Source organism: Scatophagus argus, chromosome 9 (assembly GCF_020382885.2).
Source record: "Scatophagus argus isolate fScaArg1 chromosome 9, fScaArg1.pri, whole genome shotgun sequence".
NCBI lineage: Eukaryota > Metazoa > Chordata > Actinopteri > Scatophagidae > Scatophagus > Scatophagus argus.
The window spans coordinates 23,256,688-23,283,193 of NC_058501.1; the positions used below are offsets into that span (position 1 = coordinate 23,256,688).

Here is a 26,506-nt window from a genome sequence, read left to right on the forward strand (position 1 = left end):
CAATACTGTGTTTTAATGATGTATGGATGTATGTGATTATTTTAATGTGAGTCTACGGGACATTTTAAAATTGAGAATAATACCTTGAAGTTTAGTTTTGGATTGTGAAAGTGATGGAAAAAAAACATGATGTTATATGTTTGGCCCAACCTAACATGCTACCTAACTAACTTGGAAGATCAATTAAGCTAACGCATTTTAACAGCAGGTTTTGTGAATCAGTTAGTTGTAAACTTTGGTGTCAGTGACACAACAAACATCTTAAGTCAGAGCAAACAAATCATCTGAAAATAAACTTTGTTAAAAGTCTGCGCTCTCTATTGTCAGCAGCTTTTGAGCTTTTTTTAAACCAAATTCTAGCCAAAATATAAATTAGAAAATAAAGAAAATATATACACTTTATTTAATGTTTAATTATGTTTGCCTTCAAAATCTTTAGTAGCCCATTCAGCAGCTAGCTGGGGCCGACATCCCACTCTGATTGTGACCACCCTGTCAGAATTTGACTTCCTTGCCTTTGTTTCACAGCGCAGGTTTAAATGTATATCTTCCTGAAAAGCTCAAAAATGATGATGTGTACTCTGACCATATCTCAAGTCATGTGGGTGTTTGCCCCAAGGCCCTTCTAGTAAAATTAAGCAGCTTATTCTTAAAAAGATAGAACATAGAACATCTGTCCAAAACTCAGTTGGAGTTGTAGCTGAAAGTGCTTTGAGGGCAAGAAATGGAGAAAAGTAAGTAGTTGGACTGTAAAAATGTGTTTCTACGGTACAACAATCAACAAAGATTTTACCTGCACTGATACAGGACAGATCTAGGATAAACCCCTGAAAGGGAACTTCAACATTGCATTAAACACCTGACTGAAAGACAGACATATCGGAAGTCAGCAGTGGTCACGCTGATGCCATCTTGGATCCAGGCAGGGTTCCATTACCAAGCAGGTGAAGTGGATGTGAAGTGAAGTACTGTGTCACTCCTGCTGAACCCCCTGGAGGATGAAGAAACGCAGTTCAAGTGCTGGCGTTCACCCACCTGACACCGAGACCTGCACTAAGCCAACTGCCACTCTAGACAATAAGATAGAAACATTTCTTTTCTGTCTTTCTTTCTTTTCATTTTCTGCCAGAATTCTTGAAAAGTTGCTGATACTGCAGTCCAATGAAAGTCTAACGTAAATTCAGATCATTTTTCTGTCAAGAAATCCCTACCTTGGTGTTTGTATTGTAGTTACTATTGGGAACTTCATTTTTCCTGCAGTGAGAGTCCCTTTAGTGGGCCATGAATTGTAATTATTTGATTGGGGCAGCATATGTATATGTGGACACTGAAAACAATTGATGAGGCTCATGTTGTTATCCACAGCTTAATCCTAATTTATGAATTGCGTAAACACGTGTGATGGTACTCTACCTGTCCTCGATGGGTGATGAACACAGTGCTGAGGCTATAGGACGACAGCTCTGAGATTTGACAGCTAATTAGGTAGTACAGTGGTTTTCAAAGCGGGTCTGCGGACCCCGAGGAGTTGTAGCGGTATAGTTTATTTTTCCGCACCATAATATGTATCAGGGGGTCAAAGGTCAATGCAAAAACAACAATAGGACTCCATGTCAAACAACAAAAGCTTTATTTCCATTACAACTTTTCTCGGTCAACATTGGCAGGCATAATTTGTTTTAGGCAGAACAACGTGAGTGAAGCAGGAAGCAGAAAATAAATAATACTGTGTACAAAAATACAACCTCACTGTACAAATGCTGCAGAGTACAAAGCAAAGAGATGGAGACTCATCAGACCTCAGCCTCCTCTGGGGTATGACACTTTTTCAGACTGGAACAGTCAAGCCTAAAATTCTCAGAAAACGAGCAGAAGTGCAATTCTGTTAAAAACAACACATTTATCAGGTGTATTTGACACTTGTATGTCTGTAATGAATCCCCTGGAAGTTGAAGTTAATGTGGGTTTGCGTATTTACCTTTGGTGAGAATGTATGAGATAAATACTATTTAAATGCAGAAATGCACTGAATCAATATCATTACCATCCAGAATAATGTCGTTTATTTGCGTAAGACTCCTATATGAAATTAACAAATTAAAATGAATGAAAAATTTTCACTATAAATTATTTTATCGACAGAATGTGCACACATGACGAGTTGTAAAATGCCTCTGAAAAAATGTGATAATTGAACCGGACTGATTTTCAGCACTGACTCTTTAAATCAAGCTTGTACAATATGTGGTCAATAGTCATTTTGTATTTAAGATTTAATTGGTTAATGTACGCTTGTATGAGCAACGGACTGTAAACACTCAATGGCAGACAGCATCACAGCAAATCAATGACCAGAGGAGGTCAAACTGTTCCCGTGAATATCCAACACACGGTCTGACTGGGTGCTACCCTTTTCTGTTGCCTTTTCAATGTTTTTCACTTTAAAAGTACCTGAGTACCACTTCAGAAAAATGCAGGACCTCATAAAAATGTAGCCATCTTACAGATATAAATATGATATGATTAAACTGATCAGCACTGCAGGTGTAGATTCAAAAACGATCAATTATCACAAGTGTCAAAATAGATCTCGGTCATCCATGCAACGGAAAGTGTGCACACAAAACTGTCTGGAAATCTCTCGTGCGACGTGAAACAAAGAGTGTCATGCATTTTTTATGAAGATCAATAATCATTCCTCATCTTTTCACTGACGGAGCAGCAACACAGCAGATCAAAACACAACGAGGTTCACTTGCAGGAGCCATTAGAATAAAGCAAAGGAGACTCTCTGTTTTCACACTACTTGAAGTCATTCATGAGTGACGTGCTGAAGAAATGCTGAGCAAAGAGACTTCACTTCTTACTAAACACTTGGGAAAGATCAGCTGCGAACTCCTGATATGTCAGCGTCAACAGCAGCTACCTCGTTCGCCGTCCGTCATGCATCAGGGCTATGCAAATGCAAAAACTGTTAAAAAACATCAATAGCAGCAAAGTATGAATAAATAAATAAATACATCATATCACAAAACACATTCATCTGTGGGTCTTTTCCACATGGCACAGATCACAACAGCGAAAATAAAAACAAGACTTTTATAAACCTGGACTTCCTGAAATAGCTTCAGTGTTCTCGGCGCTAAACTACACTACACACTGCGGATCAAAGCATCGGTTCTAAATGCACCTCATTTGGATTAATGGAGGGCTTCTCAGGGAGGTCTCCATACTGCACCTACAGTTTGCTACTGTATGCTGGGCTATCAAACAGGCATCAAAGACCCAACTTTCACGAATGGGCCAAGTGATGATCGACTTGTGACCGCTGCTCTGCAGCTGCTCGCGAGGACTCGAAGGCCTTGAACTGGTGACACATCAGTCTTTGCTCTCTGTGCGTGTTCTCCTGATGATGGAGGAGAAGAAGCTTCGGCGTTGTGGTGGTCCCATCAACATGGGAGCCTGGTTCTTGTGGATGATCTCAATCTGGTGTTAGAAAGAAACAAAATGAAAATGAAAAATCTCTGCTCTGGTTTAATGCAAAGCAGCCAAATATTTGGGAATATCTGCACAGTGAGGGCCTGTGCATCCACGAGATACTAATAAAACAGGGAACTGCTCTTTAAAATGTTTCTCCATAGCACCACTAGTGGTCAAAAACTTAATGCTTCAGCACACCAAGACATTTTGGCTTCCAACTTTGTGCCAACAGTTTGTTGAAGGCCCTTTTCTATTCCAGCATGACTGTGCCCCAGTGCACAAAGCAAAGCTCCATAAAGACATGGTTGGATGAGTTTGGTGTGGAAGAACTTGACTGGCCCACACAGAGCCCTGACCTCAACCCCATCCAACACCTTTGGGATGAACTGGAACGGAGATTGTGAGCCAGGCCTTTTGGTCCAACATCAGTGTGTGACCTCACAAATGCTCTACTGCATGAATGGGCACAAATTCCCACAGAAACACTCCAACATGTTGTGGAAAGCCTTCACAGAAGAGTGGAAGCTGTTAGAGCTGCTAAGGGGAGACCAACTCCATCATGTGTCCCAGTACTTTTGTCTCTGTAGTGTATATCAGTGGTTCTCCTAAGGGGGTTCCACTGAGTTCCGAGCATTATGAAGAATATATTTTGACCTGTACTTGAAATCATTAGAATTTATCTTCATCAAACAATGACATTTCTAGCCACAGTGTCATTTCACACACTGCTATCTCCCAGTAGAATGTAATTCAACAATGCATCAACAATAAAAAGAAAAAAAAACCAAAACCTTCCCATATGGGCTGTTTTTCCATATGGGTTCTTGTCAAATGATGCCTGTTATCTTATGAGTGTACTTTTGATGGTCCATAATGTGGCAAACTTTGACAATCCCCGGAGTTCATGTCTGTGATAATGAATGGTAACATACTTTATGCTGCATTATTGTAAAGTCTGGGCATTATGGGCAGAACATCTAACAATATCCTGTTCCCCCAACAGTAATGCAGTTTCTGTTGAAGGTTGAAATTGTAGATCAATGGAACAACAAATATCAACCATGAAGGGTCGTCCTATTAAGCACATAAATCATTATACTGTTGCGCTAAATGCAGTAATGGGGAGAGGAAATACTACCATCTGCATTACAGGCACCACATTCACTTCAAAGGAAAGCTGCCATTTATTGTACTTGCACTCTGACTCAGTACCAATTACCAGTTTTTTTGTGGGCTTTGTGCCATCATCAAACGTGATTGAACTTAATGTTTCTGATGTAATTTACATAATACAAAAAATGATGACCTTTTTATATGAAGATCTGAAAGAATACCTGACATAAATTTAGAGAATAAGTGAGCTCTATTTTCAAGACACAACACAAAGCATTTGTATGCTTCAGAGTTACAGGGCAACATGGCTCTTCAGCATTAAAAACACTTAACAACAAATAAATTCCACATGCAATCTAGTTTTTAAGCCTCAAAAATCAGCCAAGCTAAGAAAATCACGGCGACATTAGGGGTGTTTTACCAGAATCACGCCAGGAAATAGAGCAAAATTTCAGTTTGCAGCAGTTAACTCAGACCTAGTTATCAGAGAGACGCTGGTACATGTCATACGTCGCTTCAAAATGCAAATGGTCTGATAGTATTAAATATGTAAAGCATGCAGAGGAACTGAGATGCATTTGCATAGTTGTTGTTGTTAATAATTAGTGGGTTAACGTCCCAACTAGTGTGTTGTTTTTATAAGCATTTAACAGGTCGACTGATTCAAATTCAGCTCCGACATACAGTATGAAGAACTCACCGTGGAAAATCATTGCAGCACAATTATGTATTGTCAGATCCTAACTTCGCTCTGTTGAAGTTGTGCTGGCAGACACAAGAGCACTTTCGGGGTACTCGTTTTGTCATGCACTGGGTTTTTTACCGCCGCCTGAGCGATCCATATGTAAATCTCAGCGGCACTTCATCTGCAGTGGCGTTGTAATTAAAGCCAAACACAACCGTAATCAGCACAAACTGAGGAGTTTCATTTTGAAAAATGAACAACTTGGACAGAGGGCAAACACTTGTCGAAGTGCATGTTTGAGACGTAGACGGTAAGCAAATTAGACTTTGCAGAATTAAGTATTTGTTAACATAAATTAGTGCACAAAACAAACCCCACCAAGCAGTGATCTGTGGGAGGAATGCAGATAATGCAGCAGCCACATTCAGTAGCACATTGTCGTGCTTCTGAATCATGAGCTTATTGTCCCATTAGCAACCAAGCTAACAGCTAACAAGCTAAAGAGATGCTGATGTGCAGTAAGCAAACTCATACAGAGAAATAAAGAGATTTTTTTTCTCTTAACTTAATGGTCAACTGTTGCTGCAGTGATGTGCACGTATTCTCCAATCAGTCTCAGCCTTACACGTGGCTACAGGTGTAACAGATCACACTTCTGATGACACTCAACATGGAGGACAGGTGTCGTCAGAGGTGCTACAGACAGGAAACAACCACCACAGAGAAAAGCATCGCGCGCCTTCGACCACGCTGAGAGGCACCGCATGTTTGTGTTGTATTACTTTTCAGTGAGGTTAATAAATTGGCTGACGAGTCGCATGAACCACCTGACACAGAGAGCGACACAGCAGATCCATTTAATGACTTACAGTGCAGGGAGTCTGCATCCAAGGTTCCCCATCAATCTGCATTGGGAGGGATTTACTGGTTCTGTCAGTGAAAAGAAAAGGCTTTGTGACTAAAATCTAAAATCAACTTAATGTTCAACTGACAGTTTTTTTCGCCATCAGACTGATATTTTTGAATATTAACTTGATAAACCAGTGCAAACAGAAAAACCCACTGAACGCTGAACACTGACCTGATGGTCACAGAGGAGCACTGCGCCAGGCGTCTTCCAGCGCTCTTCAGGCCGGTGTAAATCTGACCCATCTCCATGGCTCCTTCCAGCCCCACCACCTCCAGCAACTGGTCAGACAGGTCTAAAACACAGAAAACACAACCCGCCAAATCAGCTGGAGCTGCTGCTGTCACACCAGCCGACTAGTTTATGTAATGTAATGTAGGATGATTCAACTTCACAGTTCTGAGAAAACACAAGTACACACTGTAAGAGTTACTGTATGTGTCCCATACACGAGAATACTGTGCCTTGAACCACGAACTGCAAAAACTGATCAATTAATGACCCAAATGTTTCTGCTGTTTTCTTGAAACAAAGAGACTTTGGAAAGGAAGAATGAGGGATGAAGCGGACGTGTTAAAAACATGAGGAAACGAGAAACAAAGTGAGCACGAGTAACTTCTGAAACATTTAACATTCAGTTTTTCCTTTTTTCTTAAAAAAAGAGAGAAAGAAGACAAGAAGAACAACAAGCTACAAACAGAACAGCTATTAATTAGATTGCACCGGCAATGCAAAGCAATCTTCTGATAATATAATTATTAATTTCTCTTCTGTTTTGCAGTTATGAGCATTGATTTTGCCCCTGCTGGAAGCCCAGTGTCACGCAGGGCCCATCTGTTTCAGCGGCCCGCTCTGCCTCCGACCCTCCATCGACTCGTCCCTCCACAAATTAAGAAGCTGCTGCCTCGCTGCTGGGAGCACACAGACACTAATTGAAACTAAGACCCATTTTTAGGCGCTCGGTGCGTGCGAGCGAGTTAGCTCGCTGTCACTGCTGCTGCTCCATCGCTGTCATGTTTATCTGAGCCGTGTTGGTTTCCTGAGGGCGTGTCCTCGGTAATGTTGCTGCTGTCGTGAGGTGTTGTTGCCGCTGCCGAGCTGCGGTGTCCACCTGTCACCATGGTGATGGACATGCGTCTGCCCCTATCTCGGCCGCAGGGCTGTGAGTGTGGTGCTTTCCAGGGTCGGGGTGTGTGTACATATCCAGCAGGTTGACCTCCTGACTCTGGGCTTTAAAGCTGCACACACACACACACACACACACACAGATTGTGACTTCTCACTTTAATGCAAACGGCTCACACAGGCCTACGCTGACACGTATGATGGACAGCGTCACCACGGCGACAGGGATTCCTTGTTGCCCGGGGCTACAGAGTGCTTACTGTCGGGAGAACGATAGAGCCTCTCTGCCAAATGTAACAAGGTCAGTCCTCCGTGCAGCCGGTGGATGTTCGATGAAAACAAAACAAATTATATTTGACCTGCGTGTTTCAGGTGCAACCACTGACCCCCTTCCCAGCACACATACACACACACACACACACACGCACACACACACACATGCTCAGGGTCAGGGACACTCACACGACTCTCCCTCTTTCTTGTCTTTGTTGGAGAAAGACTTGCTGTACACAATATGTATAATATCTATTGTGTGTTATTATGCAGTACAATATAATATCAGTATAGTTTCATAATTATTATTATTATTACTACACTGTGCTCATACTTTACTTTTCATGTCTTACTCTGAACTGATACTGCAGTACTGTTTGTTATGTTATATCACCACATTTCAATTTATATTACTGCATTGTGTACTACTTCATACTCAATATTAATAACAAATCCAGTTTCCCCCAGGGATCCATAAGGTATTCTGATTAATACACCTCCCAACATAATTAGGTACATATGGTACTCTGGGCTTTACTGTCACAGTACCATCTTACTGTTACACTACAGATACACTATTCTGTGCTGCTGCTAATCACACCATTGTGTCACTTCGCTTGAGATGGTACAGCACTAATTAGTTCAAGTACAGCTCTAGCTGTGGGTACTGTATGTAAGTGTACTGCAATTGCATGTAATTTTAAGTTTTGTGTGTCATTGCTTTTCTGTATTTTCTGTCTTATTTTATACACAATTATTTATCCTCTTAAAGTTTGTCTGTTTATCATGTCCTTGTGCTGCTGTGAAAGATTTTATCTTATGACCTCCGGAAGGTTTAATCCAATCCTAACTGAGAATACATATTTAGATCTATTGGAGAACGCTACTGGTGCAAACACCCTGTCTACAGCTGCAAAATTCACAATATAAGTCTGATCCCCTTTTTGCTTCCTGCTTCCTAAAACCGTCCTTGTATGGAGCTCGAGCTGCCAGACTGTTAGCTTATCTTAGCATAAGGACTGGAGACACGGAGGAGTCGCTCGACTGGCTCCACCCAGAGGTAAATAAACATGCCTGCCAACACCCCTAAAACTCACCAATTAACATGTTACATCAGGTTTGTTTAATCATACCCCCCCCCCCCCCCCCCCCCCACAGAACAGCAACATTATGAAAGAAATAATAAACCACATAACCCCCCTGTTAAACCACAAATTGTCGCTTTTAACATCTCAGTTTGTACTTTCCAAAATGATGTCCCTGAGACAATAAACCTCGGGGAGAAAGACACATGATTTCAGTGCAGTTCTTGCTTTCGTATTTCATATTTCATCTAATATGATTTACTGGTGAATTTCCATTTTTGTTTTGAATCACCAGCCATTATTTCTTATATTAGAGGTAATGAATTACCTGGAACAATAATCAAAAGTAGACTCAGCCAAATATAGAAAAGCCATCATGTTTACCTCCCAGAGATAAACTGAGAAAAATGGAGTCACCTCACTCTTTACGCAAGGAGGAGGCTGAATTATTAGCACACATGATAGCAGCCTGCGGCCAAATATAAAGTGACACACCTTTTAGACAACCTACAATCAACATGATGTGCCTCATTCAGGTGATGAAGGCTGTAATAAACACAGAGACGCCGAAGGTGACAATGCAGAGTGGGTCACACGCTCATATGAATGAACGTCCGTATGGGAGGTTCACCAAAGCCCCGTGGCTTTATTCTCAGTCTTCCCGTCAGAGCGTGGAATAAGAAGCAACGTCCTTGTCGCTGTCAAACAAGTACCTGCCGAGGCCGCCGGCTGCACACTGACACATGTGGACCAACAGGGAGACGGCAAGAGAGCAGAGCAGGACCAGCGGCCGATCGGCTGAAAGTTAAACTAAAGAGAAATGGCGGGAGGAAGAGGAGGGTGTGCGGAGGCCCGATCCTCCAATGAAAGCTTCATGGGGCTTGTCATGGGGCATCAGTCCCAGGCATCAACCCCCTCCGCCCACGCATGGACGCCACCCCCCTCCCCTGCAAAAACCTCAGTCCCATTCTAAATAATTCAGTCCGCAGCCATTCCCTTCCACCTGAGGGGCTTGTCTCCTGGCGTCACCAGCGGGACGATTTAACAGCTCCCGAAAGGTCAGAGTTTTTTTATCGTGCAGCCACCCTCCACCCACACCCACACACACACTAATCCCTGCCAACGGTTTGATCCGTGCGTCGTGCTCGCCGGTGCCCCCTCTGGGTTAATGCACTCCTGTGTTTACCTCTAAATACGCAGCTCTCTTGATCTGACAAGTTAGGCTGCTCACCTTGAGGGCACCTTCCACAAGGACATCCATTCACACACACACACATCAATAAACAGGCACAAACAGACAAACATGGGCACGAACACACAGAGACGCACACACACACTCCACACTCACAGTAAGTGCCTTCCCAGGATCAGACGGTGGCCTTTTTTTCTCCACCACAAACACCAAACTCATTGATTTTTATTCAGGGATTAATGGAGTGTTCATTGCAGCAAAGTTGGGCTTTGAATTTATCAGCAATCTTCCTCATAGCCTGCCCTCCTCTGTACCACACTGTACCTCCACCTGGCAGTCACATCCACTAAACGCTGATAGGGTAAAGTCGGGATTAACGCCTGTTTTCAGAGATTCTTACAATTCTGGTTAAATTGATGAAATCCAAAGGAAATAGAATCAGTACAAAGATGAATAAAGCTTCATAGACAGCCTCACGGAGATCCGTCTGTTTTCCCCCACCTGTCACGTTCTGATGCTTGAAGTCTCATAAGGGATCGTGGGTCCACAGAGCCTCACTGACTCGCCATGTTTGGAGCCCGACACTGATTGTAACATCTACTTCATCCCGAGTACAAACACAGCATCTCTCCATGAAGCCTTAAAAACATACTGTGCATCACCTGAGCGGGCAGCAGTCGGACAGGATTGAAAATGAACTTAAAAGCCGAGCAAATCCAGAATTCACGGCATGAGTGATGAGAAAAATGTATACTTTGATGTTCGTCAAAGGTGCCCGATCCTGTCATTTCCAAAATGTTAACTTTCCAAAGAACCAGCCTTGTTTCAGCACAGTAATAATCTATTCTAGAAACTAGATTTATGCCTCCACCAACCAGTCAAGTTGCAGCTGACATCCATGCCTGTCCAGGCTCATGTGTGTGCTGAAGCCTTTGAAGGAATTGAAGAACAGCTATTTATTTTTCGGATGGAAGGCACCACCATGTTGACCTGTGTGGTTCCAGTGAATAATTTCCAGTAAAAAAAAAAGGAGAGTACAGAAGACTGTTTAAAACACTTTGTCACACCTAATTAAAACTAAATACAAAACAAAGCTGAGGCTGACGATTTGACATTAGATTTGCTCAAATGTGGACATAACCTGACACTAACAACACTTATCTTTTAAAAATTTCAAATGCAGAAACTTTACTAGCAATCTCCAAATACTTTCCAGTACTTGTATTATATATAATACCTCTACATATTAATTTAGATAGTCTACTGAAGCTTATAGGCCTTCTTTCTTCTTTTCCATCACACCATTTCACAAGTTACCACAGAGCAGCTGACTCATTCTGCTTCGTTCATTCATACATACATCCCCATTGACGGGCTACCTTTTGACGTAAATGGATTCAGGGGTAAGCCCAACGCCACCCTCAGTCCACTCCTATTAACCGAGCCTGTCTGCTGGAGCCTACACACACCATTACCATGCAGGTGACAGTTCCAAACAGTGACATGACTGTACCTCTTCTTTGCAACCAAAAACTCGCTAGCTATGATTCACCTTGTCATCAGTGAAATATTCATGGACTCTGGAAAAGTTTGGACTTTGGAGTTTAGTTTTTGATCTCTCTGGAGGAGCAAGGACACAAACTGCCTGCGTGTCTTTGGGCTTTATGGGAGCCTCCTACACTGTCAAACCTGTTTAATGAACAGCGCTATTGTACAACCGTGCAAACCAAACACGATCTACAGTATGTGCAGGGCTTAGAAAGTGCCACGTGTCAAGTTTTAACAACGCATCTTTAAAGGTTCTGTGTTTAAAACATGACTGAGTCTCCAGCTGTGCTAGCAGCTCCGTACTAAATGCTAACATCAGCCTGGCATCATCGCAGTGATGTTATCACGGAGATGTTTAGGAGGCAATCTTTACTATGTTCACCACCTGAGCTTGGCATGCTTACATTTTCTAAATAGCAGAAGACAAATGTATGACTGTAGGGGGATTCATAATCAGGATTCTGACGCACAAATGTCTGAAAACATGGGAAAACATCAGGTAGATTTTAAAATGTTTCATTGGATCTGTGAAAACTTTGACCTCCTGGTGGCGCTAGATGAAGAGCAAGGAGATCACCAACATCAGATGCTTCATCCTCTGGGGACCATGAACATCTGTCCAAAACTTCATGTCAAAAGTGAAACATTTCAGTCTGGATCAAAGGTCTGGTGGACTGACAGACACTCCCTTCCTTAGATCCATTCTGTTAGCATAGCTAAAATCTAAAACTCCATATTGAACCAAAAACAAATTTCATAATGGAATAGTTCATGATGATATTTTGGACTTTCAGGTTGGATAAGTTTCTCTGAAGGACTAGTTTACCGCAGGATTTAGGCCAACAAACATAAATGTACAACTTCTTGTGCTAACAATGCTACCTTGGGCTGCAAACATGAGCTCTTTGGGGTCGAGCACTGGTGTCCTCTTGTCTTGGCTCTTCTTCCCCCCCTTGCGGTTACCCCTCCTCTTCTTGCTCTCACCCCAAAGGTTGGAGCCACCGTGCATGCTGGGAATGTTGAGAATGGCAATGCCTTCCAGGGAGATGCTGCTTAGGTCCAGAGTAACCCCATCACACTTGCAGAAAGGAGAAAGAAACGGAAGAAAAAGTTGCAAAACATTTGGCTAAGCACACATCTTTTATAATAAGTTAGCAATGGAAGTGGCTAAACCTGAATGCCTCTTTCTGTAGGAACGTGTCTCACATCTCTCAGAAAACCTGAACCTGTCTCAAACTGAACCTTCCTCTTGGGTCTTGTACAGACCACCAGCCCAAATCCATATTTTGGAATATCCAGATTGTATTCAGATTTTATTAAAGTGTGGAGGCACAAAACCACATGAAATGTGATTTCTACAAACTGCACTCAAAGCACTTTTGGAGGTGGTTTGAAATAAAAGTCAGATCGGATTTCTGTAAATGCGTCTCAGTCCGTTACAAAATGACAGCGTCAAATCCAGAGCCATGGTAGTGCATCAGACCAGCTGAGCAGAGTCCACGCTGCTGCAAACGCTGTAATAAATTGTTGGTGACCTGCCCTTAACTTGTTTCTCTTTCTGATCCTGAATCCATATAAGTCTTTATTTTCTCTCTGGCTGAGCCTGAGTCTGTTTTTAGAACCACCATCCCAGTCAACGTGATCTGATTAAGCTGAAAAGAGTCCACCAGAACTGTCTTCTGTCAGGCCAGTTATAAGTAATAAGATTTTATACCAGCATGGCTCTGTATACCTGCCCTCCTCCAGTACTGCACTTAACCAGCACTAATTAATAAAGACCTCTGCACTGTGTGGATAGCTCTGAGAGGGGGAAGATGAACTGTATAGACAGCATCTTCATTATCACTCAATATCACACACAGCAGGGTCGGGTAGGGCTAATTACCTGTGTGCTGAACTGAGGTTCAGTGAGAAGCGGGTGGGAAGGTGTACAGATAGCCTTCACACATCAACACTTTGTCTGGCTGAATTTGAAACTAGCACAAATTTGTACTATTTATGGACCAAGGGCTGACCAGAATATTTTTAAGAAGCACTGTTACTCTTACCTGAAATCTTATCTGCATTCATGTGCATGTGGTTCAGTGAAATATTTCTGACAATACGCAAAGAATATGACTACTCGGGATTCACTTGAAGAGTTGATAAAAGATTCACAAAAGCAGTTTTTCTTTTCAGTTTTATTTTTCTATAGGGCTCAAAAAAACTGACAGCATGTGGTTTGATTTACCTCAACCTCCAGAAAGTCGTGGAGCTTCTTACATGTGGCCGAAAAGGTCTCCGAAGTGCCGAACTCAAAGTACCACAGCTTATTCTTTGTTCTGAAAGAAACAAGACAACAGGAACTGCAAAGGGACCAAGAAAAGAGGAAACATTGGGAGTGTTTTCCCCACATCAAAATCTGAAGCCTGTACAGGTACAGCAGCTCTTCTTCTCTTCTCTGTCTACACTCCGCTATGTGCTGAGCTTATGAAAAAGAAAAGACCGCTTTGTAAAGGTGCACTTGTGTTTGACTCATGCTTGGAAAAAGCATCTTTAAACTCCACAGGAAACACACCTTGAATGTTTACCGCTGACCAGAATCACACACCCATTAATCTCCACAGATTGCATAATGTGGCTCATTAATCACATATTGAAGCATAATGATGAATCTAAAGCCACTTAAGGAGGCATCTGAGGTGGCCAGTGGGTACCAATGCCCAACATTAAGGCCCAGTGAGGGGCGTAAGAGGGTAATCTGCCTGCCCCTGCAATTAACAGAGGACTGGGGTGCTGCTCCCCGGGCTTCCTACAGCACACACTCCCATTGTCAAGCCTGATGATCAATGACCTCACAGGGGTGAGTCACCATCTGTCCACACGATGCTATATTCTCTCATGATTACACTCTACAGAATTGATCATCAGTCTCTGTAGTCGTTAATTTTTTGATAATCATGCAAACAGTGTAACTGAGGGGGAAATAACACGTTTGACAAATACTTGTGATAATTTCTTCCAGATTCTGAATGATACTCCTACCACATGAGCATAAGAGGGAACAAGTTAAAGCCACTGGGTGTAGCGCCCTCTTAGTCCGTTTTAAAGAGAATAGTTTGACTTGTCGGTAATGTGAGTTTGACTTCCCTCCTCATGTGAAAACAAAAGATGGCCATAAATGTCTGGTCACAAGAGTTTCACAAGACATTGATGATTCTGCACTTGTCAGAGTCATCAAAATAATAACAATGATAATGATAAACATTCAAGAGGCTCCTGTTAAGTGCTAAGCTAACAGTCTGATATTGTGTGATACTGATTCAAGAGGAAAGATCATCCCAAGTGGCATCCATCCGTATCCATTTTCCAATTTAATTGCAATCTGCCTGTCAGGGTTTCGATTTGACTTCACTGAGTACAGCTGGGAGTTTAGGTGGGTAGAGAAAATGTCAGAGAGCAATGAAACCCATAAGGACTTTCACACTAAATTTAGTGGCAGCTGCAGACTGACAAACATCACAATTCTTGAGGCCTGTTAAGTAAACCCTTAAAACTTATATGGAGTCAGAGAAACCAGAAACATTTCTTTGTTGACATAAACAGATGGTAGGTGAGAAGTTAGTGGGTCTCATGTAAAACAGGCCTATACATACGTAAGAGTGGGGGAGATGTGAAAGGAGGGTGTGTGAAATGAATCTGAATCTGGAAACCCTCATATGACCTAACTCATATGAAAGGACATTCCAGTATGATAACCCCAGTGGCTAGAGGCTAAGCTAGCATGCTTGGAGCTAAGCTAACAGGGCAGCGAAAGAGGCTACCACCTGAAAGAACAAACAAATGTAAAACAGAAAACTGAGAAGGGACAAAGAGTCGACAGCAGCTGGAAACCACAACGTGCATCACAGCAGGCAGCGTCACGGCAACCCGCAGATCGCAAAAGCCTTTTCATCTTCCCAAGAAACAACAGACAACAACACACAATTTATTACAAAGCTTCGCAGACAGAAAAAAAAACCCTACAACGGCGCTGACAAGCAGGACTGAATCAAGTAAAAAATGGTCTTCTCTTAGCTGGAATCAAAGCGCTACAAGAGGACGTATTAGTATAAGAAGAGTAACAATCACTGAATTATTGATTTCCTCATTAGGACTTTTGTCAGGACCATTTAGCCACTTTATAAATGAGCTTTCATTAAGGTACTTGCAAGGTAGCCCAACTCAGAGTTGATTTATAATGTGCAACATGGTCAATAGAAGAGGGATGGGAGCTGAGGGAGGTGGGAAGAGGCAGGAGGGCGACGGGGCCATGCTGAGAGGCTTTCCACAACAACACATACCTACATCTCCCCCATCATCATCATCATCATCATCATCATCATCAGTCTGTACGTCCCAAAGCACGCGAACACAGGCCTGCGTGATGTTGTAACTAAACAAATGAAGGTGGCTACTTTGAAAAGCATATTCAAACCGAGTGGTTGGTGATTGATGGAGACATGGAGTCAGATACAGTACAGGCCATGTTTTGACTGTTGAGGCTTTGTTGAAGCTGGTTTTGGTGTGTTTTAGATATGACAAGACTGCATACAAATAAATGTCAAGTGAAAATTCACTTTGTAGTAAATCTTATGGGGCATCTTTTGGGGTAAGAGCTCTGATTTTATACCTCACAACCCGATCAAACCCAAAAGTCTTGGGGAGTGCTGTGGCATATGTCAGAAAAGTTGTATAAAGTATTTTGTGGCTTCAGTTGGGTCTGAAGTTTGAAAATTAAAACAAGTCAGGAAGGAGTGAGTTTACCAGAACTCTGTGCCTCGCTACATCAGTCGCTACGAGCAAAAGACACAGCTGCGTCGTCTACACAGTAACGTCCTAAACGCATTCCTGGGTTCACAAAACCAAACTGCACTTGGGACAACTTGAGCCAGGAAGGCAGACTGTAAGGACAGATACAGTAACAGATAACATCTGAGCATCCTGTCGATTCCCACCACTTAACCTAACAAGCGCACCATGGCAACAAATCACCTCATGTCTCTGTTCATTAGGTAATTAGGACGATCCCATTGGCTGGATCGGCTCGCCGTTTGTTATCTGCCGACCGATGCTAAACGTCGGAGTCCTCTGACAGACAGACTGTGAGCAGGAGCGTCTTCAACAGTTGCCAGCTTCTCCCAGGATTAATACAGAGTCCATCTGTGTAAGATGATGCTTTTAAGGTGGACTGAGAGGAGTTTATCATTAAGTCCAATAAAAATGAACACAATATTATATTTCCTGTGGGAGACTTTTGTGATTTCAGACAAAACTGTGATTGTACCTGCAGTGCATCAATGCAAAGCGTACTGCAATGACAACATTAGCAGCGTGCATGTGAGATCAGCTGTAGTAATCGCAGCCGGCATACCAAAAGAAAACAGAGGCTCAGGTTTCCAGAGGCCCTGAAGTGTCATATATTTGCACAAACAAATCATAAAACAAAACTGAAAGGAGGGGACATAAACAAACTGTGTGGTGAAGAGAAAAAAACCCAAAACAAAGCACTTTAGAACAACAACAGATCAAACAGCCTGAATCTGAACAATACGCTCACGTGCGTCAGCCCTCCACCGCCTGGTCACCATATTAAAGGATGTCAGAGGCGATAAGCTTCAGAGCCGCGCTGCTGTCCTGAGGCCACAGCACCTTCAGATGCACTTTCTATGGGCCACACTGAACGCCGGGCACACAGCCATTGATTTTCCTCCCCTCTGACACTTAATCTAACCCACGATGATCTACGACCTTATTTTCACACTAATTTCTTCTTGATCAGAGGTGATAAATATCGCATTGACATAACCAAGTCTTTGTGCATTGCATCAATGCACTGTTTTGTTTAACATGACACCGCCTGGAGCGCTCCGACTCCGACTGGCAGTTTGAGAAATGATCTGAGTCGCATCGTCTTGCCTTCAGAGATGCAGCGAGCAGTTTGAAAAATGTATTTCTTTCTGTTGCAGTGCGAAGAGTCCGACGCCAGTACAAAACATCCAACATCTTTAAGAAGAAAAACAAAACCTGAACTGCTAAAATGACACAGAAGTGAACTCAAATATTTTCCTTTTTTGTTTTAAGTTTTGCAAATGGAGCTGAAGTGGAGGCAGAAATAATTTTACTGGCTGATTTAAAAGTAACCGGGCAGAACTAAATATCCAGTTGTTGGACTGCTGTTTCCAGCTTGAAAACAACCCTCTACCTTAATGAGATTTCACGCAAACTTTTACCACGGATAAAAAATTCATTCCCAATGTCCAGTGTTCCAGTGCAGCTGTAGACGTTTTATTCTAAGCAGTGTGCCAATGTCCACTGAAGTCTTTTTGTCTGATCCACTGTCTCCATGTCAGGTTCTTAATGTGTATAAACGCCGACATTTACCGACAACTGACAGGAATTTAATCATAGATGAAGCCTTTCAATGTTTATTACTTTTATGTATTTATGTTGCTTCTCTTATGTGTGAGATGTTATTGTTGTGTTCAAATATGTGGTATGGTTGCACACCACAACCGTTAACTGATGGGAACTGATGAGAACTTAACAAATCAATTCTGCCGATTAATGAATTCATATTGTTTACAGCACATCAGGTGTTTTAGCAACATGTAAATCTGAGGTCTGACACCTGTAGCAACATGTCAGCAGGAAGGTGTTTGTGTTTACCATGAGAGCCGAGTTGGTTATCGTTCTCCATTAACCTTTGAGATTTGCCCCCAAAAGAGCCGAGTGGTTGTCAGCTGTGAACAAACTCTCGCCTTCGCTCAGCGTTTTCACTCAACAGCAGCAACATGGAAAAGCTGAAGTAGTTCAGCTTAAAAATCCGAAACCACGAAGGCCATTACTTTTTGCAGTAAAAATCAAGTTTTCTGTGAATATCTCACAAAAAAAAGTTTTGGAGGCGCAGACTGACATTTAGCAAACAACCTAATTAGCAATTTAGCGTGTAGACGGATGCCAGCTGAGTATTTTTCTGCCATGGATGTTTACTGGGGAGCTCTTTCAGCAAACCACAAGACACAAAACATTTGCTAGAAACTTAAAAGTGCAGGTTTGGTTTGATTTACTCACTGAAATCTTGACTCTAAAGCACAAATGGTGGTCACAAATAGGGCAAACAGCCTGAAAGTAGAATCTGCAGGACTGGAAAAAAGTACTTCTATTTAATATATTTTTATGTTTCAACCACAACTGACTTCTTCGTGTCACCTTCACTTCTGAAGCCAAACTTCTTATACAATTTAATTAGCTTTGTGCAAACGTGAAGACACGAAGACGGAAAATTTCTCCAATCAGTTTCTGATTTTAAATCAGCAGAGAGAATAAGACTTAAATTATAATGTAAATCTGTATTTTCAGTCTTGGGTGTGTCAGTTCACTCGAGTTAATGTGTTGCGTGTGTGTGCGTGTGTGTGCGTGTACCTACGTGCGTGTGTGTGTTCCCACTGAGCTGGGGACAGGGCCACAGGTGAGATCCCTCTAAATTACACACAAGTGGTCATTAATTATAGATGACACTTTGGTCAAATAAACGATTTCATCCTCGAATGAGGTCCGAGGGCGGCCGCTACAGAGGTCCACCGTGCGTGTTTGTGTGTGTGTGTGCGTGTGTGTAAATGAGTGTGTGCATGTGTAAATTAGAGCACCATCACCTGTGGCCCTGTTCCCAGCTCAGTGGGAACACACACACACACACACACACACACACACACATAAGCATGGGTGTGTTGATGGGTGCGTGTGTTGGCGAATCCGGCGGCCCCATCGAGCACATCGCAGGGCTTTGATGAACATACTCATTATGCTAAAGAGTGCTCCATGCCTGGGCTTCCCTGTGCCTCCAGGAAAGGTTAACTCAGGATGGTTACACAGCACAGCGAGAGCCTGTGGGCGCACAGGGGCACAGCGGCTCTGGAGGAGCGCGCTGACGGTGTTAGATGTCTCAGGACCAAAAATAGATCTGGGTATGCAGAGCAAATATCATGGGAACATCAAGGCGCCATCACTGATGCCACAGAATAAACAAACATGGCAGGCGAAGCCACAGAAGCTCTCAGGCTGTAACGGAAAGGTTCCAGATCAGATGTTTCACTTCACAGGTTTGACGTCCGATTAGAAAACAAGAAGCTGCACGTGGGTCAAGAATTCAAAACACCAAACCGTATTCCTGCAAGGACTGAAAATAGTGCAAATATTAGTTCCCGGTGCTTGCAACTGAAATTAGCTTGCTAGCACTAACCACAGTGTGATATCCCGCCCTAACTGGAAGCAGACGAGCAAACCAGGGTGAAGATCAGTGAAGATCTCCTGACCTGCCAACAGAACAGAAACATGACGCTGGTCTGAACTCATCCTGTCTGATGAGCAGGCTAATGTTAGCTGTTGAAGCAGGTGAACTTCAGCCTTCATGTCTCCATTAAATGAATGAATTGGTCCTTTGTTGTTGAAAATGGAAAACAATCTGGCACCAACAACAACAGCATCACTTGGAAACACTGCGAGAAAATACTTTTGATGCTTAAGTACATTTATAATCAGATACTTTAAGACGCTTCCTCAAGTACTCATCCAAATGAGTGACTTTCACTCATAATATTAAGTAACAAATATTTTACTTTTACTCATGTATGACTTTTACATACGTTTTACTTTTTACAACACCGACCGTCTTGTGACTGGTATTTTTCTCAAATTTGCTGTTATATTGCTGTTAATTATATAGAATATGAGTTAAACTGTCAGTTAAATATAGATGGACAGTGGTATGTGCTGCATGTCACGTACACTGTATAGACAAAAGTATTGGGACGCCTGACCATCACACCAACAGGGACTTCCACTTCCAGCTTCCACTCTTCTGTGAAGGCTTTCCAGAACATGTTGGAGTGTTTCTGTGGGAATTTGTGCCCATTCATGCAGTAGAGCATTTGTGAGGTCACACACTGATGTTGGATCAAAAGGCCTGGCTCACAATCTCCGTTCCAGTTCATCCCAAAGGTGTTGGATGGGGTTGAGGTCAGGGCTCTGTGTGGGCCAGTCAAGTTCTTCCACACCAAACTCATCCAACCATGTCTTTATGGAGCTTTGCTTTGTGCACTGGGGCACAGTCATGCTGGAATAGAAAAGGGCCTTCAACAAACTGTTGCCACAAAGTTGGAAGCATAGCATTGTCCAAAATGTCTTGGTGTGCTGAAGCATTAAGGTTTCCCTTCACTGGAAGTCAGGGGCCGAGCCCGAACCCTGAGAAGCAGCCCCATAAAGCAGTGCGTCTGGATACTTTTGTCTATATAGTGTATGTCAAAACTGAGGCCTGGTTAACGTGATGAAAGAGACGAACGTCCAATCTGAAAATCAGTTTTCTAACACCCTCTCTTTTCCTCTGCCTCTCCTTCCTCGTTTCGTTCACCATCCATTTCATTCCCTCAGAGTCACAGATTAGCGTGTAATTACATGGGAGATCAGCAAAAAAATAAAAAAATAAAATAAAACAAAATTAAAAAAAAAAAAACGGGGGGAAAGAGGAGTAGTATATTTTAACAAGGCGGGTGAGTAGGAGTGGCGATGGGGGAGGAGGTGGCGCAGCCTTCGTCACGGGCCGACTGATTGTCTGCTTTTAATCCTCAACCTCATTATCACCTCCAGGTCCGGCAGTGGCAGTAAATGAATCTATCTGCCGAGTGTCAAATCTTCACACCTTCGCCCTGGTAATCACCCCAAGGTGCAAATACAGAAGATGGATAGAACCAGAGAAATGAAGGGCGGGAGAGAGAGAGAGAGAGAGAGAGAGAGAGAGAGAGAGAGAGAGAGAGAGAGAGAGAGAGAGAGAGCGTGTGACCCCCGCATTTCATCAACAAAATCTCCTCATTTCATAATTAAGAAAAGCTACGTGATGTTGTCTGGTTGGTAATTAAAGCTGATTAAATATTCACTTTCTTTAAGGTCAAAGCAGTGACAAAACGTATAGATTTTCTACATATGGGAAGTGAGGAGCCATTAAAAAGCTAATAATTCAACTTGTGACTTTTTCCACGTTGTGCTGAAATCTTACTTTCATTTCTTTTATTCATTTACACTTTTAAAGGTCTCCAAGGGCAAAGTCAAGGTTAAAACATTAACAAAACAGAATACAAAAATAAAAAGAGGCTAAGGTGCACAGTACATAAAATAATTGTGCTTTTAGTTATTGTTAAATTATACTCCAAAATGAGAAACAGTAGATTAATTAACTAATTTAAGAAGTACAAACCAAAACATATAATTATTTAAATAAAAATCTATATTTAAATATGAACTTTTTGTGCTCCAAATTGACCTTTCAGACTGAGAATTGCCTTTCACTTCCCACTGTTACCTCAGAGGATTAACTGGGTCAGCGGTTCTCAAAGTGGGGTCCGGGGATCCCCAGGGGTCCTCGATTGGCTTCTAATTTAATTCCATCTTTGAGGAAGACAATGACAGAAGATGAAGATGAAGATGAAGATGCTGCACCTGTTCTGTCACTTTTTGTGATCTGATTGCAGGTAGTCAGAAGTTTGTGGATAAAAATATTTGCAAAATGATATTATTATCATCCTCATCACCATTTAATTATTATTTATTAAGGCTCTTACTATTGACTGAGTACTGGTGTCATTACCTTTGGATTTAACTGAAAGCCCGCAGTGCATGCACGTATTAGTTTGATGGTGCTTAAAGCTTGTTAGCACTTTAGCTCATTACTCCTTTCATTCATCCCAGACAGAAACATACTTATTGCAGACTTGATGAGAGTCTTTCCCCCCCCGGAGACGCGCTGCACTTTGTTTCCATTGTCACTGAAGTTCCTGAGAAAAAGCTTCCAGCTGCAGGAAAATGACTCTGTGATAAGTTGCAATATACTTCCAATGGACACGAGCCCTTTGGACAAATCCAACAAAATCTATGCTACCTTGAAAAACTATAATCATGCATTATTGAATTGGCAAGGATAGTGTGTAATAGAGAGATCCTAAACCCATTCCCCCTCCTGAATTATTAATTGAATTCAAATAACAGACAGAATAATTTTCTTAAAATATCTCAATCATTTTTCACAAAGGCCTAAAATGTGGTAAAACAACAGAGATGCAGTCCGCCAGTCCTGCATCAGGAAAGCGGCTGAAACAGGAAATCACAACGTGTCATAACCACACGCTGACGACTACACGACACCCCTTTGGTTTAAAATCCTTTGACTTCTTGGCATTTCTCCAACATGGTGGCACATCCCCCACAACTGTCAGTAACACGACAGGCCAAACCTCTTCACTTCCCTTTGGACCATTTCGTATCTTCATGTTGGGCCAACAAGCAGCAGTAGGATAGTTGGCTAAATGTTGTGCCAAGGCCAGGGTAACATATGATAATGAGTACAAATGGGATTATTACGAGGCTGCGTGTCATCAGTCTGACTGATCCATGATGTCAAACTAGCCAAGCAAATTCAATTAGGCCTGCAATTACTCCCTGGCGCTAGTGGAGACGTATTGGAGACGTTTAAATATTGATGGAAACATGGATGCCGCATTTGTTCATTTCCAAAGGTGAACGCATCTCTGAAAAGGTAATCACACATGCTAAATATGAAGCCTGCCCATCCGTCATGCTCAGTCCGACAGCAGCCACACGAGGAGGGTCAGCAAACGCACTGTGGGCTTGACTCCTGAGACTGACTTCCATTGTTGTTGGTTTGAAAGTGAAGAGAAGGAGGGAGAAAGGAGGGAGGGAAAGAGACTCTGTTCTCACAGAAAATGTCTTCAAGGATGTGAAAGTCTGTGAGAAATGTTCAACTTTCGTGTTAAGAGATGCATGTTTTTATCACAAAGCTGTGTTATAAATGTGTTGGAGTAAGTGCTTAGACACTGCAGGTAGATAACTGTGATAATTTGGCCCTTGTGAAGTCATGGCATTATATTTGTACGATAAAAAGTATTAAAACACAGATTAGGAGAGTTGGCAGACTCTTTGGAAGATGAATTTCACTCTCTATGATATCTGTATGATATGATGACCAGAATATGATAGCAAGTGCAGATGGGACACCATATGTCATCACCGTAACATCCTTTTATCCAACATGTAGCATCACAGGTAAGTTAATACAATCGATCGTGTGTTTATGAAAAAATATATATAACAAACAAGAGCCCAGACTCAAAGATTGCGCCCAGTCACTTTGAACTGTTCGCTGAGCACATCAGCTAAAGTTCTGGCCTCCCAGTTTAAATCCACGTGTAGGTGGCCACTGCACATGCTCAGTACTGTCCCCTCTGCTGGCCCTGCACACGCTTCTCCTAAACTCTGTGAAAGTTTTACGAGTAGAAAAATTCATCAAGTTGTGATAGCAACAGTTTTACAGATGTTTTCTTTAAAATGGGCCAAAAGGGATTTTCTGACTGCAGTACCACAAGTGGCCACTGGGGCAAACTGGTGACAAGGCTGTGAGGTAACAGCATATTCAGCTTTAAACGATTATTTGCTCGTTGTGGAAGAGGCTGAACACAAAAAGGTAAGAAAGAAAGAGAAAAGGACCTTATGTGCAGTGAGCAGCAAACAGCAACCGGACAGAAACTTACCTGCTGTTGAACTTCTCAGGATGCTTCTCCCTCATCACATGGAAACGATGTGCGATGGAGGCATCCTGAAAGAGAGAATCAAAGCTTTAGCTCAGGTTGAGTTTAATCTTGTTCTGAATGTGCTGCAATATCACTGCATGTTATTCTCATCTCTTCAAACTTAAAGCCTGCAGCTTTGGCCTCCTCCTCCTCCTCCCGTATTTGAACGAGGACGGAGATAAAACTTTACAGCTCCTGTTGCAGCTCTACAATGTGCTGTTTTCCATTTGGAAATATGATGTTGAATGGTTCTGGGATTAAATCTGTATCCCTCTGACATCTGGAGATGCCAACGTGTAGAGCAACATCTACAAGAGATGTACAAGTATTCACATATGAACATTGCCTTTACCACCGAGACAACCTCTTCCTCATTAGCTAACTTTCCCAACTTCTCAAACAGTGCAGTTACACCTTGCGTGTCCCTTGTGTATATGTCTATAAGGTGAAAGAAGCTGCGTGCGGGAGGTGGCAGCAGCGCTGAACGCGGGATGGAAACGTATTGACAGAAACCCTGATGAACAGCACGCTGTCTCCACACAGGCTAATTAATTAAACACACATTGTGAGTAATCACAGCTCCCAGCGAACCTACAGGATGCTGCAGACACCCCGGCAACCAAGTTGTTTTCTCCTCCCGCTCTCTTTCTCTATATGTCACTCTCGACCTTTCTCTCACCCTTTCTGATTTTCCCATCCCCCCCCCCCGCTCTCTCCCTCCGCGGCCGGGAGCATGAAGTGCAGCCCCATTGGACTTCTTGGTATCAAGGCGATACAGTTCATGTTGCATATGTTAGTGTGGTGTGACTGACAGATGCTTCACCAGCATGTTGGCACCATCTCAGCCTGGTAAGACTGTGATCTAATATTTAAGCGTGAACCTACAGAATAGGGTGTGATTTAACTGTAAACCCAGCTGACGTAGGTTGCTAATAAACAGAAAACTGAGGCAGAGAACACAAAGACACTTTAGACTTGTCTGAACTGTGAGATCACTCCTAGTTTAGGTTCCCATGCTAACACTCAGCGACACCTGCGGACCGGCAGCACAAAAACGAGCAAAACAAGACTCGCAATTATTGGTTTGCCATCAGAGTTGCGGAGTGAGTGATCAGAAGGGGAAAGAGTTGTCATCATCAGTCCCTCTTTGTTTGTTCAAAGAAAATGTCCTGAGTCTGAGTTACCAGGAGTCCTGCTGCATTGAGCAACCACAGCGGTCTGAACTGTGATTTTATTCTACTGGACTTTTCTTTGTCTTGTTACACCATCTTAGTTTAAAAAAAAAGTACCCAGAATTCACAGTGAATTAGATCAGTGCACCTGTACGCCAGTTAAACCAAGAGGCTGACAAGTTTAAAGTCACCTCACTCTGCCTTTTCCTGCTGTCTCAAGCAAGTTCAGCAAAAAGCTGAGCTCTTGTAACAGTGAACGGGAGGAACGACTGAAGTGGACAAAAGAACTGATTCAGTGTTCACATAAGCACCTGACAGCCTCTTCTTAAAGGGTTCCTTTGGAGGCTGAGAAGAATCACCGACCTCTGAAGCCAGGCCAGACTTTTGAACCAAATCAACCTGCAGTCAGAATCAAGATAATGAGGAAGCTTATCGATAAGAAGTGATCGGATGTGATTGTAACGTGTCCTCCTCACATCAGCCTGATGTTACAGAGACATTAGTCAATCTTTCTCTTTGATTCTGCTTCAATAAATGTTTTTTTCTTTTAAACCAAGTTAACTTCACAAAATGTCCAATGTGAATAAAACCAAGTAAAACTTTTCAGTGGGGGTTTCCACATTATATAAACCTGCCTTGATTGATTGATTGATTTTTGTCCCACTTGACACATATTGGCTTACAAGACAGGAGGCCTCAACAAGGAGGAGGACGACGACATAACACACCATGATACACACTTCTACAAATTCAAAAGGAGCACATTTCAAGACATTCAACTTGTAGTGACAGAAAGCATCTGATCATGTGTCTTAATTTCCATGCACTTTGTATAAAAGTCTCGCTAAGACAAAGATCTCCTCCTTAAAGAGCGACAACACATCAGCTTCAGACAGACAAAATAAATCCATTTCATCATTCATTCCTCAAGTCACAGTCACGGTGCAACAAAAAACCTTTTGTAAGACCACAGAACTGCTGCCTGAGTAGAAAACTTGTTCATATGCAGTCTAATCGTATATAATATCATGAACAAGGTGTTAAACAAATCGTTAACTTGGAAACTACATCGAAAGGAGGTAAGTGGTGTCATAAAGTAAGCAGGGGACCTCGGGAACAGATTGGAACGTCTCACGTGACGAACCACAGAAGGACAAACAACCCCGAAATTTCCTTTAATTTACACTTCTAAGTCAGAGAAATGCTGGCAAAGCCTTTGTGAAAACCGGACCAAACTCCCGACAAACTCAGCAAACTTGCTCTGAAAACAACT

General features: G+C 42.4%; 1 protein-coding gene across 5 annotated transcripts in view; it reads right to left on the reverse strand.

Annotated features, from left to right (window-relative positions):
• Nucleotides 1-1,614: 1,614 nt before the first annotated feature.
• Nucleotides 1,615-26,506, reverse strand: part of dgkb (diacylglycerol kinase, beta) — a 59,585-nt gene continuing 34,693 nt past the window's right edge. For all 5 annotated transcript variants that reach the window (XM_046399711.1, XM_046399712.1, XM_046399713.1 and 2 more), the window contains 6 exons: nt 24,023-24,087; nt 13,639-13,729; nt 12,291-12,486; nt 6,360-6,480; nt 6,148-6,208; nt 1,615-3,486 (listed from right to left, as the gene is read on the reverse strand). In XM_046399711.1, the coding sequence (XP_046255667.1) occupies nt 3,379-3,486; nt 6,148-6,208; nt 6,360-6,480; nt 12,291-12,486; nt 13,639-13,729; nt 24,023-24,087 (642 nt within the window). In that variant the 3' untranslated portion in view covers nt 1,615-3,378. The remainder of the gene's footprint in view (nt 3,487-6,147; nt 6,209-6,359; nt 6,481-12,290; nt 12,487-13,638; nt 13,730-24,022; nt 24,088-26,506) is intronic.